This window comes from Falco biarmicus, chromosome 12 (assembly GCF_023638135.1).
Source record: "Falco biarmicus isolate bFalBia1 chromosome 12, bFalBia1.pri, whole genome shotgun sequence".
Lineage (NCBI taxonomy): Eukaryota > Metazoa > Chordata > Aves > Falconiformes > Falconidae > Falco > Falco biarmicus.
The window spans coordinates 11419248-11435109 of record NC_079299.1 but is presented as its reverse complement, the minus strand read 5'-3'; the positions used below and the strand labels follow the sequence as shown (position 1 = coordinate 11435109).

The window sequence follows — 15862 nt, the reverse complement described above, 5'->3', positions numbered from 1 at the left end:
CATCTTGTCCGAGTTAAATAAGGGAGAATTTCAGGCTAATAAATAACAAATTGATTAGCACAAGCAGTGCAATGGGCATTCATTTGCCTAATAGCAGGTTCACCTGGCTTTCCCTCTTTTGTCTTTGGTTTGCAAGGCAGAGTGGGACTTGTAGCAGAGACACCAGAAGGTGTCAGGAGTGATGCTGGGTCTTCCTGCAGCCGGAGGAGAAGCACTTGCAAGTCTGGGCACTGGGACAGCTGGGTGCTTAGATCTGCTTGGGTGTCAGCATTGGCAGGCTGGTCTGGTCAAACAATTGGTGCTGGCACTTGCATCTGAAATGTGAGCATGTCTTGCTTTGTTTCAGGCTGCTGTGGGCTCTGCAGGGCCTTGGTGCACTGTCTTATATTGGGGCTTTTTTTACCTCCGGAGCTCTGAGGAGGAGGGTCTCACTGTGTCCCCTCCCCCTAGGGGGTCTCTGTGGGTCTGGGTTCATGTTGGTGCTGCAGAGAGGGGACACAGTGCTTGTCTCCTCGCCCGCGGCTCGTGCACCCCTTGCACAGTTGCTGTCTGTCAGCTTGGCAAATGCACCAGGGTTTGCCCCCCCTCCCACTAAAATCACGTTGAAGCTGGTTTAGATGCAGGTGGGCTGAGGTCCTCACAGCGTGTCCCCTCACCTCCTCAACAGTTGGCTACAGTTCCTAGCAGTGGTGGGAAAACTGCTGGTGGCAAGTAACCCAAGCTCACCTAGCCATGGGGAGCCAGCTGCCGTCTGGTGGGTGCTGTCAGCTGCTAAGACCCATTTCCAGAAATGTTCGAAGTCTGGAGCCACAGTGCTGGCACATGGAAAGATCCTGCTCTGATTATTTATCAAGAAGAGAGAAAAACAAAAAAGTAAGAGAGAATGCGAAATTTTTCTAAAAGTTGCTGCTGAAAGTAGACAAGGTGAAGGGCTTCAGGTCTCTGTCTTCTGGCTGGGAACTGCTCTGTGCTCTGCAGTGGGGGCACCTGTGCAGGGGAGGGTATGTACTAGGGGGGAGGGGAAGATGCCGGGACTTCTTTGTAGGATTTTTTTGATATTAGAATTCACCAGGAGGTGGAGGGAAAAAAAACACCAAAACAACCAGCAACCATCCTCAAGCCACAGAAGGGCACTGATTGAGTCATTGTGTGAGCGTGCAAACTTAACCCATGCAGATGCTTTCTGCTCCAGAGTTTTAAAACTAAGGGGCTGACTCAGCTGACATTTTAACTAATCTTCCTCTTTTCTTTTGAACTGACTAATGCTGCTACTAAGTTTTCCCGCTGCCCAGGAAGATGTGGTGGCCAGAGTGCAGGTTTTGTGTCCCAAGTCTTGCTTGTATTTGAGTCTGGGGTCTGAGTGTCTCCCAAGTACGCAAGCTAGGTTATGCCTGAGCCTGGGTGGTGAAGGCAGTGGGCCTAAGGAAGTAGAACAACCTGTGGCTTGGAGGATGGTGTGCTTGTGTTGACTTGCAGATTCATAGGAGCTGCATGCTGGCATGGGAAGTCTGGCCCTTTCTGCAGGCTGCTAGCAGTGTTGGTGTGCTCGAGGAAGCCTACTTGTTAGAATCATAGAATGGTTTGGGTTGGAAGGAACCTTAAAGACCATCTAGTTCCAACCCACGGGCAGGGACGCCTTCTACTAGACCAGGTTGCTCAAAGCCCCATCCAACCTGGGCCTGAACACCTCCAGGGATGGGGCATCCACAGCTGCTCTGGGCAGCTGTTCCAGTGCCTCACCACCCTCATAGTGAAGAATTTCTTCCTGATACCTAATCTAAACCTACCCTCTTTCAGTTTAAAGCCATTCCCCTTTGTCCTATCGCGACATGCCCTTGTAAAAAGTCCCTCTCCAGCTTTTCTGTAGGCCCTGTCTAGGTACTGGCAGGCTGCTGAAAGGTCTCCTGGGAGCCTTCTCTTCTCCAGGCTGAACAACCTCAATTGTCTCAGCCTGTCTTCACAGGAGAGGTGCTCCGGCCCTCTGAGCATCTTTGTGGCCTCCTCTGGACTCACTCCAACAGGTCCATGTCCTTCTTATGTTGGGGGCCCCAGACACAAGAGATATCTGTAGCAGAGCCATACTGGGTTACCCTAATGGCATGTCACCCCCAAAGCATGTTGTAAGCTTTGGGCCCAGTTCTTCTCACAGTCCTTTGACTCAGACTGGTCTCTTTGAAAAGCCTGCTGGGGTAAGAGAGCAGAATTCATCAGTTGCCTAACACACAGCCCTGGCTGGCAGGCACTAGTGTCTCTGGGGTGGAAGAAATTGAGGTTGAAGGACTAGTATGAGGCTGCAGAAGAGCTGAGAGTCAGGGTGGGCAGAGTCTGGGAATCTCTGAGGGCTGGGGACGTGTCGTACCAGCCCATTCCCGTGAGACCCTGGTGAAGCTCTGGGTATTGTCCTTGTGCATTTCCTGGGTGTGGGGGAAGAGGAGGGATACTGGAGCAAGAGGTGGCCAGTCAGAAGATTAGCATTGTCCCTCTTGTATGATATCCAAGATCAGCATCCCTCAGTGCAGTTTTTCTGCTCCTTTGATTTACACTAAGATCTGGGATCGGGAGGCCACCGAGCTTTTGTTACAGCTGCTTTTGCCCTCTCCTACTCTGCACTGCTTCTCTATTGTGGCGCATAATTTACTCCCCGACTCTCCATGCTGTAGTTACAGTCCCAGCTCAAAAGTGTGATTACAGCTGCGGCATTGCTGTGTCGTTGCCTTTTGTTTGCCACAATACAGCTCTCCTTGGGCAGAGCAGAAAGGAAAAGAAATAATAATGATGCATGGATGGAGGGGAAGATCTGACGTGCCTTTCCAGCGCATTTGCTGTGTATTTCATCTCGGGTGGAGACTTTCATTAACTAGTCGCTCAGTAGAAGCAACCTGTACCTAAAGGTTAATTTCCACAGCGGTTGTTGCTGGGTTATTTGATGGTGGGTAATTTCTGTCCTCAAAAGATTCTTTTACTCCTACCTAGTATTTAATGAGATTAAATTACAACTTCTCCAAGACCCTCATGGCAGAAGTGTATATGTGTGGCAGGTGGCCACCAAAGCTTTGTATGGACTTAATAGAAAGGCACTCGGGGAGCAGAGAGAAAACCCTTTCATAATAAGGGGGAAAAATAGTGGTGATGTTTGAAAGCTTCATAGGTGTTAATAAAAGATACTGCTTTTTCAGTTACACAGAATGATAAATACAATGGGCTTCTGCAAGAATCTGTCTGTAGGACACAAATTATTGTAACATGACTTTGATGTACGCAGGATGCTCCTTTTAAGGCCTGGAGCAAGGTGACCTTTTAAATGAGGTGACTGTGGGCTGAGTTTTCCAGTTGATATAATGGTGCTGGGCTCCATTCTGACCTTGCAGTGTATTTATACTCTTTTAATTCTACAGATGGTGTGGGGTTTCTCTTGGAGAAGCTAGTCCTAATGCAGCAGTGATCCAGCGAGACCACCGAAGGCAATAAAGCTATTTCTGGCCCTTGTTGGTGTAGTTGATATCAGGGTGAGCTTTGACAGTTGCTGCAGGGTGTTTGTGTTTGATGTAGGTGGGGCAGCAGGTGGGCAGAGGTGGGTGCATGTAGGCTTGGCTGGGCAGGGGGTTGTGTGCGTGGCAGGGAGGTCTGCGCTCTGTTCCGCACGCTCGTCCAGACTTACTGTCATACAGATACTGAAGTGCACCAGGAGCTGGGTCCATAGCGTTGTCTGTTCGTATACCCTCTAATACGTTTTCTCCAGACTGCTAAAGCGGATGACATCTAGCACTGAATACAGTTAAATATGTTTGACATTGAACCGAAAAGCTTCCCTGCGGCTGTTACGAAAGATTTTTGCCAACGTATTTTTCTTGCGTGTTTGGTTTTTTTTGTACAGAGGTTTAACTCATTGCTCTTGACCTCATATTCTGGGCAGTTCACGAATCTTTTACTAGTTGGTTTCTGCATTCGCCTGGAGGGCAAAAGTTTGAATACGTGAAATTCAACAAACATCAGGTGGGTGAAACATCCACTTGAGAAAATGCTTGCAAGACAGATGACAGTCATTGTATACTTTTTCTGCACCCCTGTAGAGAGAAGAGGTGAAATGCAGGGTGCAGGCAGGAGGTCAGCATCCTGGGGAGTTGCACTGGTGGTGAGGTGGGGTGTCAGGCTGGGCAGAACCAGAATCAAGCACAAATTGTGTTTTACACCGTTGGTACAAAGGCTTTTTGTGTTCTCTGTTTCCCAGCAGCTGTCGGGCAGCCGTGCTACGCAGACAAGGGAGGCAGACCAGCCGCAATAACATCCCAGGGCATCTCAGCTGTGCAGTGCCTCTTGTTTCACTGCTGTTAAAGACCCTTCTTGGGCACAGGGTAGGGGGAGGAGGGGATGCTGGAGATCCTCAGAGCAGGACCCTGGTCTGAGCCGGTTCCTGCAGCTCCAGCAGTAGCCAGTGCCACTCCTCCATTCTTCAGGCTGCCTTGATGCTGTCCTGGCAGTGCTGCTCCTTGGGCTGGTGTATTTTGTAGTGGCACAGCCCTGACCGACTGCCTTGACTGTGTCTGCCTCCAGGGATGGCTCTAGGATTACAGCAGGTGCCTCTGGCTGGAGTAACCGTGAGCTGGAGCGTCTTGCTGCAGCCTTTTCTGGTCTTCCCTTCTCCATTCCCCAGGCATGGGTGGGGGTCTCGGCTGCAGAAGCGAAGGGCACCTGCTGTCCCAGGGGCCAGCCGTCAGCATGTGGAGCCAGGTTGGGTTTCAGCTGTCCAGGGATTAGCAGCAGGGAGCCACATGCAACGTAGTCACTGACGCAAAACCACTTGTGTGAGGGAATCTCAGCCTCTCCTCCCCATGGCACAGACCAGCAGCCTCCCGAGGTGACCTGGGACACACACATAGTTCCCTTCTGAGATCAGCTCTCAGAATCATCTCAGTGATGCTGTTACGGAGCTAGGACCTAGCCTCTGCACGTGGTCTATTTGAAATGGCCAGCAGTGATTCAGGGGACGTGTTTTGCTTTTAAAAGCAAAAGCATTTGTTCTGACCGTGTCTCTGTGCTTGTCTAATTAATTATCCATCTGGGAGTTTTACTTTGTTCATCTCAGCAACGTGTTACAAGGGTAGCACACAAAAACTCCTCTTGTTTGAGGAGTGGGCATGCTGAGGACCAGTTTGCAGATGGAAAGACAGACTGTCATCCTGGAGAGGAATACATTCAGATTTTTTGTACTGGTTGAAGAAGTGGGAAAGTGAGGATCGATACCTGAGTCATACCAAGCTCCAGCATGAAATGGTGGGAACGCTGTTCCATTTTGGAAGCATGGGTGTTTGATGTTGGTATGAAATGGGGGAGTTCCCACAGATCTGGGGAGGGTGGTCTCTCCTCTGGCCCCAACACTGTTGTGTTGGGTTTTTTCCTTCCCCCCAAGTGTGGTTAAGAGTCAGGGCCTTTCCTGCCTGAACCATTGCATCTTATTCTCCAAGTGGTGAAATGGGTTTTGGCAGCATTGACTGTTTCTGGGGCACAGCGAGAATAAATTTGTGCTTGCAAAAAAGCACATGGCCTGGCAGTTAAAAAAACCCCAGTTGCTAATGATGTCTTACAGATGTGATTGTATGTGTTCCCTTCCCAGCACTGTTGTTGTCTTGACACGGTGCACACCAGATACTTAACGAACGGGCAACCCTCTGTGGAACGATTCCCCATCAGCTTTAAAACCCACTTCTCAGGGAATTATTTTCATCACGTGGTGCTCGGGATTTACTGCAACGGCCGGTATGGCTCATTGGGCATGAGCAGACGATCAGATCTGATGGACAAACCTCTAACTTACCGAACTCTGAGCGACCTCATCTTTGAATTTGAAGACTCCTATAAAAAGTACTTGCATTCAGTGAAAAAAGTAAAAATTGGATTATATGTCCCGCATGAGCCGCACAGCTTTCAGCCTATTGAGTGGAAACAGCTGGTCCTCAATATATCCAAAATGATGCGCACGGAAGTCAGGAAGGAGCTGGAGAAGTTTGCCAGGGATATGAGGATGAAGGTAGGTCTGCACATCTGGGTGGTGGACTCGGAGGTTGGGGGTGCCTTGTCCCATCCTGCAGAGATTGGTCTTGCTTCATGTCAGCAGGCTGACCCCAGCCTGAGATTAAGGTGGTATCAGATGGGCTGGGGGTGTGCTTACATCTGCCTCTATGGTTTTCCCACAGAGCCTGGGGTGTTTTCAAGCCCTTATAGCTATTTTTTAGTTCAAGGGTCTCCACTTCGGGCTGGAAAATGCTTGAACTCATACTTGTCCCCGGACACCAAGGAGCTATTGCCCGGTTTGTTTTTCAGAACTAGGATGGCTGGGGCTGAAGCTGGTGGGGTGGGCGAGCTGGTTGCAGGGAGGGATCTCTGCTCTTTGCACCTGAGCTGCAAGGGGTGCCGTGGGACACCCATGTCAGTGGCTGCTTCTCCTTGCAGGGCATGCCAGTGGGCTCGCCCTGCGCTGCCTGATGTCCACCACTCTCAGCTAAATCAAAGTAGATTACATGGGAAAGGTGAGGAAAGCAAGTCCCTGACAGGCTGCTCCTTCCCCTCGGGTTGGTTGGACTGAAGAGCCCAGAGGGAAACCATGGGGAGACAGGGCAGGCTGCCAGGGGGCTGGAGGGTTTGGCTGCCCTTGGGGACAAGGGGTGTCCCTGACCATGCCTCTGGGGCTGGCGTGGGTGGGGAGCTGGTTGCGGTCACGGTGGAAGGGGATTTGGTGCCTTTCCAGCCTGCCGCTGGCAATGGGAGCAGAGCAGGTGTGTTGCTAAGTATGGGGCTGGCTCTCGTGGAGAGGCATGCGGCATCGTGTCAAGTTATTCTGGGTTCCCATTCCCTGCCCTGCTGAGGAATGGCTTCTACGTAGCAGCCGCGTGCCTTTTTGGCAGAGGCACCTGTCCCCTTGCCCTGATCTGGGGGTGTCACCAGTGGCATTGTAGCCCTTATGTCCTGCTGCCACCCCTTCTGCCCAGCCAAGTTTTGTACCATACTGTCGCCTTAAGCACATGTGCTTGATTACAAATGTATGAAGTTGTTTTTTGGTGTTTGCCCCCCCCCCCCCCCCCCTTCTCTATTCACACACTTTTAAAACCATCTAGAAAGGAAACAGGTTGAAGCTGGCTCTAGTCGAAGTCTGTGTGGACAGATGACTCACTGAACATAGTTCTGATAGACAGACCAGCTCTGTGTGTGCTGAGCTGTGACACTGGGTCCCATCCTTGTAAGGGCCTCAAGGCCAGGACCACAGCCCTGAACCCTTGAAGGCTGAAGGCCCTGCATCTGACCCTTCCCTTGAGTTAATGCAGAGTTTGGGCCACTTGATTCAGGGGGCTCCCATTGTGAGGGAGCTGACTTTGGAGGATCAGGTCTTAAGAACAGACTGGAGTGTGGGCATTGTGCCCGATGAGGTTTGGAGGGCCTGGGGGATGAAGGCAGGCTGGAGACTTACTGAAAAGTCCCGCTGTCAGAGATTTTTACTGTTAGCCTGGGAGAAGATCGCATCTGTTTGTGGAGAGGAAAACTGGAGAGGGCCTTTTGGCTGCGTGAGGTTCCTTCAGCTGAGGCTCAGAGCTGGTTTTCTTATCCCTTGCTGTTGCCAGCTCTGAAGAAGGCCTGTTTTTCAGTATTTAGCTGGGAACTGAATTGGTGACACCAACTAATTTTTGCAGGAGGCCCCTGAACAGCTATCACATGATTACAGCTTTGGGTTCCTCTTAACCTGGGCAGGGTTTGAATAAGCCCCAAGAGACTGAAGGCTCTTTGTGTGCTGTCTCCGTTACAGTATGAGGCCCTTTTATTTTTTCATTGAACCATTGCCTTTATTGACCGCCCTTTCCTTCCCTCCCCCATCTCTCGCAGATTCTGAAACCCTCAAGTGCCCATTCTCCGATGAAAGAGAGATCACGGGGTAAGTCGTTGTCCCCTCGCCGAAGACAAGCCAGCCCTCAGAGACGGGCGTGCAGAAGAGACAAATCGTGAGTATTGCTGCTGCCCTTGCTGACGGGTCAGAGATGGAGGGTGATGACATATTATTTTATGCTGTACAAAAGTTTTATATGTGCTCACTGGCACGTATAGGAAAACTGCACCAGGTATCTCAGTTACCGGAGAGGCTCCAGAAGCTGCCAGTACTGCTGATGTCCTGGCATTGCTGTGCTTGCTGCTGCCCGATGGCCCCTCTGTGCAGTGTCCTTGGATGACCCGACGCCTTTGCTTGGTTCAGTTCTACCAGGTGTTGGGTGACTGTGAAAGTGAAAGTGTTGGGTTTTGCCTTTTCTTTTTTTCCAGTCTTCATACAGTCTGCTTTTTCGAGAAACGAACCTAGCCTGGCGTGCAGGGAACCTGTTCAAGAGGGAAAGTAGTTTGATCGCATTTGAAGGTGTTCAGACATAGGTATTAAAACCAGGAGGATGTATCTGCTGTGGGTGGTGGGGTGCCCTGCTGTCACGGCCACTGGGGTGGACATTGGATTCTCTGTGATGAGCCTTCGTATGGAGCTGTTCTGATGGAGTGGTTTTGGCTATGGACTGTCTGACTTACAGTGATGGTGAAAAAGTAAATCTTTTCTCTTCTTGCCAAAGCGGAAACATCACTTGCACTGTGATGTCAACTTTAATCAACTTAAAAAAAACTCAGACCACTTTCCTTGTGCATCGTAGCCAATAGTTTTTCTTTAACTGTGCAGGGGAGGATGGACTAACTGCATGCAGTATCTCTACATGGATAAAACTGAGCTTCCAGATCACAGGCCTTTTACAGCCACTGGCAATTCAGGCTCCCATAACCTTAGATGTGGAAGAGTTGAGTTTTAGCTATACTGCTTCATGCCAGGAAACTGACAACTGTGAAAGTCTATACGTAACCCAGATTAGTCACATATTTATGATCATTGCTTTTTAAATAGGCTCCCAGACTACTGTCTCAGCACTTATTTATTTATTTTAAAGCAGCTAACAAAGACATTAGGCAAACCTTCTAAAGATAACTTCAAGATACTTTAGCGGCAGATGATTTCACAGCAGGCTTTTATTTTTACATGTGAATTCACATTCAGTGCACGGTGGTGTACTTTGGGCTTCATCACAGAAAGCTCCTTTTTTACTGCATGGGTAATGATGGTTGTAATGGGCTCGGCTGCTCCAGGCTTCTTTATCTCCTATATTCACTTTAAGGAATGGTTTAATCTTTGGCTTTCTGGTAGTGCTTCTGCAGTTGCTGGAGTGGATCATGTATATCTGGAGAGAAGAGCTCGTTTCCTGAGAGCATTGCTGGGCATGTGGCTGATTCCTCCTTGGCAGCTTTGCTTTTCTAGGACAGAAAGACAAGTGAAGTCCTGGTGGCCTCACAGTGGCTTCAGCACTTTCTACCTACTCAGTGGTTCTGCTGTGCTGCTCTATATCTAGAGCAAATTATGTTATTCTAAAATAAACCCAGGGTCACCATGATACAAGATCCAGGACCTAGCTATAGCATGATACAGGCTGCACGCACGAGACCTTCCTCTCTGCTTTGGCAGAAGGCTGTTGAAGCATCTCGGAGTGGGTGGGTGCTCTTGCAGCACGTGCTGTGTGGCTGTGTGGCAGCCCTGCAGGTTCTGCACAGCCCCTCACAAGCCTGGCCAGTATGCTTGGAAGCAGAAGTGGGGTGGAGGAGCTTTCTGCAGGTCCAGAGCCCTTGAGCAGACCCCAGGAGACTGCTGTTAGCAAAGTGGTGCCAGGGAGAACTGGGTTCCTGATGATAAAATGCTGATGTGCAGTGGTGCTGGTGGCTCGAAGCCTGACTGTGCCTTTTGCCCCAGCGGGAGCGATGCTGCAGAGTGTGCTGCTGTAGGGTGTTACCTTCTAGCGACAAAACCCTTTTATTTCCAGGATGGAGATCTGCTGGTTTCTGAAATGAGGGGTCTCTGAGATCTGAAGAGGGAAGGGAATGGCATCCCCTCATCAGGGATAAGCTGAACGACACATACCAGCATGTTGATGCGGGGCGCAAAATACACAAAGGGAAACAGAGTATTTTATTCTGCATATTGATGGATCTCTGAGAACCTACCTAGCTGCAGCGAGAGGCCTTTGTGTTCCGCCAGAACTTTCAGCCCAGGCTTTAGGCTGAAATCCTAGCTAAAGAATGGCCGTGCTTATCAACACTGTGTTTTGTTTCTTTGTGGCTCTCTCCCATGCAGTAATTACAGCTTTTTAGAGCTTGCAGGGGAGGGGGAGAGGAAGAGAAGTGTTTTGCTCTAGCATGAGCTGGCAGGGGCTGAATAACACAGTCATTTGAGAGGCTTCACCTGCTGATGACAAGCTGTTATTACAGCCTGGTTTTTGTCAACAATAAAATTATACGGGCCTGTTGGGAGGAATCTCCCAGTGAAAAATATGTGAACTGGAATATCTTTGGATTGTTTCTGAAGGACAAAGGCTGAAGCTGGGCCAAAGGACAGAAGTGGATATTACAGCCTCAACCCTTTAACTTCTCATCCTGGTTCCTTACTAGTTTGTTAGGTAAATGCCAGTGGTAGCTGCTAGCAAGCCCCCGGTAGCGTTTTAGCTTGGAAATACAGCTACAGGGCAGATAAGGTACGTTGCAGGACTTGGGTGGCAACGCAGTAAGCAGCACGCGTGTGTGTGGGAGCGGTGTGTAGTCAAATTGCAGCTCATTAACTGAACTGTGTGACAGTCCGTGTACTCTTAGCACGCAGCTGGTGCGGTCCTGCTAAGGGTGGCCAGCAGGCAAGGATGAACAAAGAGGATACAGGGTGGTAAGTGTCTGAAGTTTTACTGTGTCCACTTGTCCATCCTCTGAAGTCCCAAACCAGGAGGGTGCAGTAAGTAGCAAGCCACTGTGCTGAACAGGCAACACAGTGTTTCATCCTCAATGGAAGTGCTTGGAGCTGGAGGGCTCTGGGAGAGTTGATACCAGTTTGGAAGGGAGCATCATGCGGCAGCCTGAAGCAATCTCTGCTCCTAAGTGTCAGCTCACCAGATGTATTTCCTTTTAATTTTATGGTGAGGCTTAATACATGCATGCTCTGTGAGTGTCATAGCAACACTGGCCTTGTATGCTTCTGGCCTAATTTAGCTGTTGCAAGGAAAATTCTATTAGTCTGTTATATGAGGATGTGCAAGGGGACAGGATTATATTAGGATGTGCAAAATCAGGTGGGTCGAGTGCAGACAACTCGTGAATACTGTGTACCTAGCAGCTGTGCACGGCTAGCTTACCTGCTCATCATCACAGCACTCTGGGCAGGAGGCGTGATCTGATGATCCAGTACAGCAGACGTTCTCCCACTTCCGAGGGGATGTTTGATGTCAGGTCATCTGCCAGCCAAGGAGAATAGGGGCTGAGGTGCCTCTGCTCCAACAAATTCTTGCCTTTTCCTAAAACCTTATGGAGGACAGTTTGTAGCTACAAGCTAGGGAATTGTCACGGAGCGGAAATGGGCATGTTGCCATGGGTGCACAGCAATTCCACATCTCTTGGATAATCAGAGAAGGTAGAACAATCCAGGCATGCTTTAATTAAAACCATATTCTGGCTTTAATTAAAGGGAGGGAGGGAGAAAAGTGTGGGAAGGGAAGAGGATCCCTGAATTTGAGGGAAGGAGGGAGGGAGGATGGGCACTGGAAATTTCATACAGTGTACCTCTTGCTGGTTTCTGACTCCTGCGCAAGCTCTAAGGGATGCAGCCTGTAGTTTGTTTTCTGGCAAGCCAAAGCCCATCTGCTCTGAAGGAATACAGTGGAAAAATCCGAACTACCTTACAATGATTTCTTCAGGTGTGATCTGTTCCTGCAAGTGACACAGACCAGTGAAGAGTCCTTCATTTCTGTGAAGCACTTACAAACTGAGACAAACAGAAGGCAGGGCTGTAGGGCAGTACTGCAAAGAGGATGATGGGGTTATTAGGAGAGGTGCTTGGATAAGTGGCAAAAAACCCAGGTTGCGTTCAGTGTGTGATTAGAAGAGCGTTAGTTGTCCACAGCAGTGTCCCCAGCTCTCAAATGCTGTGCAAATTCTTAGCAGAGATCTGGTGTTAGCAGCTCTGCTCTTCTAAAGAAAAAAGAAAATTTAAGAACTATTGAATCAAAGAATTATAAAATATTTCAGAGGCTCTGCCACACATCTGTATATGTGTAAGCTACACATTCCCACCTCTTAGGGCTGCAGTGGTATGGCTTTTAGGTTGGTGCATATGCCCCACAGGCAGGGCAGGGCTTTCCCTGCTGCAGGCTGCCTCTCCTGCAGCTTTGGCAGAAACAGGCAGGCAGCGTGCAGCGAGGGGGTAAGTGTGACCCACGAGTTTGCGCAGGCAAGGCTGACGTCTGCTGTGTAAAAAGCGAGGAGTAAAGTGCAAGAGCTGAAAACCAGGTCTGAGGAGCTGTAGGAAAGCGCTGGAGCCATTACCAGCTTCATTCATACTGTCCTGCTCAGGCTTTAGCTGTGCCTTTGCAGTGAAGCAAATGTGCTGTAGAGTCTACTAGGAGAAACACGTATTTTAAACAATGTCTTTCTTTAGAAAAGCAAACATACAGCTTAGCGTGAAAATATCCAGGAGCCTGGAATAAGCTTTCAGATTAGTGATTCTATAGACTATAAATCAGCAGAATTGTTTTGGTTTGACAACTTTATTGCAGAAGCTTTTCCACTGCTTGCTAAATAGAGAAGAGATTGTTCAGTCTCAAGGTTTCATTTAGTTCAGGTTGTTGATACGCTTAAGTGACCCAACAGCCTGTGTGTGTGTGATGACTCAAGCGAGTGGCTGGACTGTATCAACCATAAGATGGCTGGAGACTGGTGGGACTTCACCTTGTGTTTTGTTTGGTGGGCGCCAGCCAGAAGGAAAGGGCAGGTTCAGAGAGACCACGCGCTGTGCCCATGGGAGAGGCCTTGCCTGTTTGCTCTCACCGTTTCCGCTTTATTCTGAAAGCCGGAGCTCTGCTCAGGGGTAGGATGTGGGTTGGATGTTTCTAGTCTTAGCTACTCATTTAAGCCCCCCCTCTAGTCAGAAGGAGAGGGGTGCTCCCTGGCTCCCATCACGGACCCTGGGATGGGACAACAGTTTTTTGCTGGTGCTTGGCTTCAGAGGCAACCCGTGAGTAGCTTGGCCATCCTAATTCATGTGACAACTCCAGCAGGATCGTGCTTGTGATGAGTAAACTAGATCTAGTCAGTCCTACTTTGAAGTAAACCGTTCCTGATGTGACAGCTGCTCTCTGCAGTCCTGCCCGGCAGTGTGGGATGGCCGGTGAGCTGTGCCCTCTTCCCTCCTTTGCTCTCAGGCCTGCGGTGGTGGACAAGAAAGGAGACCTGGCTGCGCTCAACGAGGTAGGCTACCAGCTCCGCATCTAACAAAGCCATACGCCGGACAGAGGGCTTCCTGGTGCTTCCCGCTGCACTTTACCTGCACTCCATTGGAAGGAAAAAGGAATGGGACTATTTATTGACTCGTGGACTCTATTGACAATAAAAGTTTTACCTAGAAAGTAGAAGGGGGGAAAATTATTTTGGGTGGCAGTATTTATTTCATTTCAATTTATAGAAAAGACATTAGCGAAGAGAACCTAAAACTAGGTTTGCCAGGATATGAGATATTTTATTCCCCTCCATCATGTAGCAGGTGACTCCAGTAGCGTGAGAGCTTCTTCAGATATAATTTCCATGTACAAGTATTAATTAAATTTGGACTTTGTGTTGGGTAGTAGCATTGGTATAACTAAGAAATCATATTCTTAGTGTTAAGATGTGCTGGGGTGCAGTGCAGTTAAAAAAAAATCATATTCAGTATTAATATTTAATTCAGCAATAAAAACAAGCAGTGCAGAAGTGGTGTGATTTTTTTAAAGTATCAGCATTACCTCACTAAACTTAAATAGATATGCAAAACTGTCAGTATTACTCTTTTGTAACTAATTTGTACTGTTTCCCAGCATTTCTGGTAGTATTAAAACAGCACTGGATGTTTTACTGCCACCTGTATTATTGTTTTGTGCATGTTGCTGAAAGATGTTAAGTAATAGTAATATGCAAGTGTATTCTTAAACACTGACATCTTATTAGGCAAGGTATGAGGCTTTGTTTTTGTAAATGATGATAACCGATGAATAATGAATTTTTAAACTTTCATAATTTTTTTATACTTTGTCACAAGCTTTTAGTCTTTCCGGACTACACTGCTGAAGCACAAAATGTAGAGATTGCTGTTTTGTAGAGGCAAGTGTTCACCTATTAGTCAGTTTGTTTCTCGTATGTTCCTGGAATAATGGAAAAAAAAAATGTCAGAGTTGCTAACCTGAGTCTCTATGCTTTTCTTTCAACGTTTGTGTGTAACTTTGAACCTTGTCTTTGAAAGGCTAAGCAGTCTCAGATCATGATGCCTTGACATCTTATATTAAGATCGGACATTGCAGGCTCAAATTCACCTTCCGCCATGCTGTTGTAGGGCGTTTTTCCTGTACATGTTGTAGTAACAACTGCTTAGTCAGACCTGAATAAGGAGGCTTGTATGTCTGAAACTGCTGAAAATCAAGCTTATCTGCTTCCTCCCTACTCAGACCTTTTGTCCTAAGACTTAGCTAAGGACCTGTGATGGACGGCAGCATTCTTAAAGAACGTGGTAAGACTTTCATGAGGGTCCATCGTTTGTATTAATGAAGTTCTCTGAAAGCATCAGAGTGCTGCATTCCTGAAAATACTTCATTAGGTGCCTAAATAGAAACTGGATTATTGTACAACTCCGGCCTCTACCCTTTGTGCTGTGCTTATAGATGATACTGCCATGGGCTTTGTGTACCTCCTCTCCTGGGCACGCACTTTTTTGGGATCTCAGTGAAGACAGGATGTTGTAACACAGTGACAATAACGCTTACTCAAATGGAATGATTTAAGCTCCTAGAACACTTTTATCAGCCAGCAACTGAATCAATACAGGAGAAGATTGCTTGCACACAGACCTCATTGCTCAAGAAAGTCAATGAATCTCACCGACCTAGGACAGGAAGACAACACTGAGACCCAGCAACCTTCCACAAACAGTGAAAGGCTTCCTACTAATTAGACTTCAGAAGGTCTAGAAAGAAGACTTTTCAAATGTGTTACACTTCTCTATACAAGATTATCATATCACTTACAGGGAGGCCTTTTCCATCCCTCTTTCTGTAAACTTTTCCACTCCTGTGTTCACAATAGGATTTTTTTGTTTTGTTTTTGGTTCAGGAGTGAAGTTGATGAGAGGGAAATACTCTTGGTAGAAATTCTTGTGTAACATGACATCAGCTGCAGAGTTTGTTTTAAACTTTGTGCTGCTCAGTGTCTTGTGACCTAAACAGGTTTTTTTAATGTATCCCTTAAATGTCTCATGGGTAAAGTCTGAACAACTTATTTTGATCAGCTGTATCCTATAGCACAAGGTTATCTGGTATGTTACAAGTTTTTTTATGAAACCATGGTTTACTTCAGCTCAAGTAGTGGCGGTTGTATATAGTTTTTACCATTGTCCAGCACAATTTGAGTTATTTACTCTTAACCTCTAACTTACACGGAAACTTTAATGCTGTAGAGAGGTGTGTGACAAATTGCTTTTGGTCCTTGTTTTGAAGTTCAGCTGAAATACTCTCTTGAAACTTGCTTATGATGGCATTTGTCTTGTGTGGTTCTAGTAACTGCAGAGTGGTCAGATAGAGTAGAAAACATGCATGACTTATTTTTTTTTCCTCCTGTTACTTGTATGTTTATGCACAGCATGAAACTGTAATAAAAGCATCATGGTAGTCTTTTTTTAAGGACTTTGGGTTGTTTTTTGGTCCTGTCCAGGTTTCTATTCCATAAAATATTTGTCAGTCACTTCTAGACT

The 15862-nt window shown here is 47.7% G+C and overlaps 1 protein-coding gene and 1 long non-coding RNA gene across 2 annotated transcripts in view; one reads left to right on the top strand and one right to left on the bottom strand.

Annotated features, from left to right (window-relative positions):
- Nucleotides 1-15786, top strand: part of VASH2 (vasohibin 2) — a 36686-nt gene extending 20900 nt beyond the window's left edge. Inside the window, exons 5-7 of the mRNA XM_056356972.1 lie at nucleotides 5644-6025; nucleotides 7870-7985; nucleotides 13293-15786. Coding sequence (XP_056212947.1) covers nucleotides 5644-6025; nucleotides 7870-7985; nucleotides 13293-13362 — 568 coding nt within the window. The 3' untranslated portion in view covers nucleotides 13363-15786. The remainder of the gene's footprint in view (nucleotides 1-5643; nucleotides 6026-7869; nucleotides 7986-13292) is intronic.
- LOC130157430 (uncharacterized) lies at nucleotides 8930-13295 on the bottom strand. Its single transcript, XR_008824873.1, has 2 exons — nucleotides 11232-13295; nucleotides 8930-9318 (listed from the first exon to the last, which is right to left on the bottom strand). It is a non-coding gene; the product is annotated as an uncharacterized LOC130157430 (long non-coding RNA).
- Nucleotides 15787-15862: the final 76 nt, after the last annotated feature.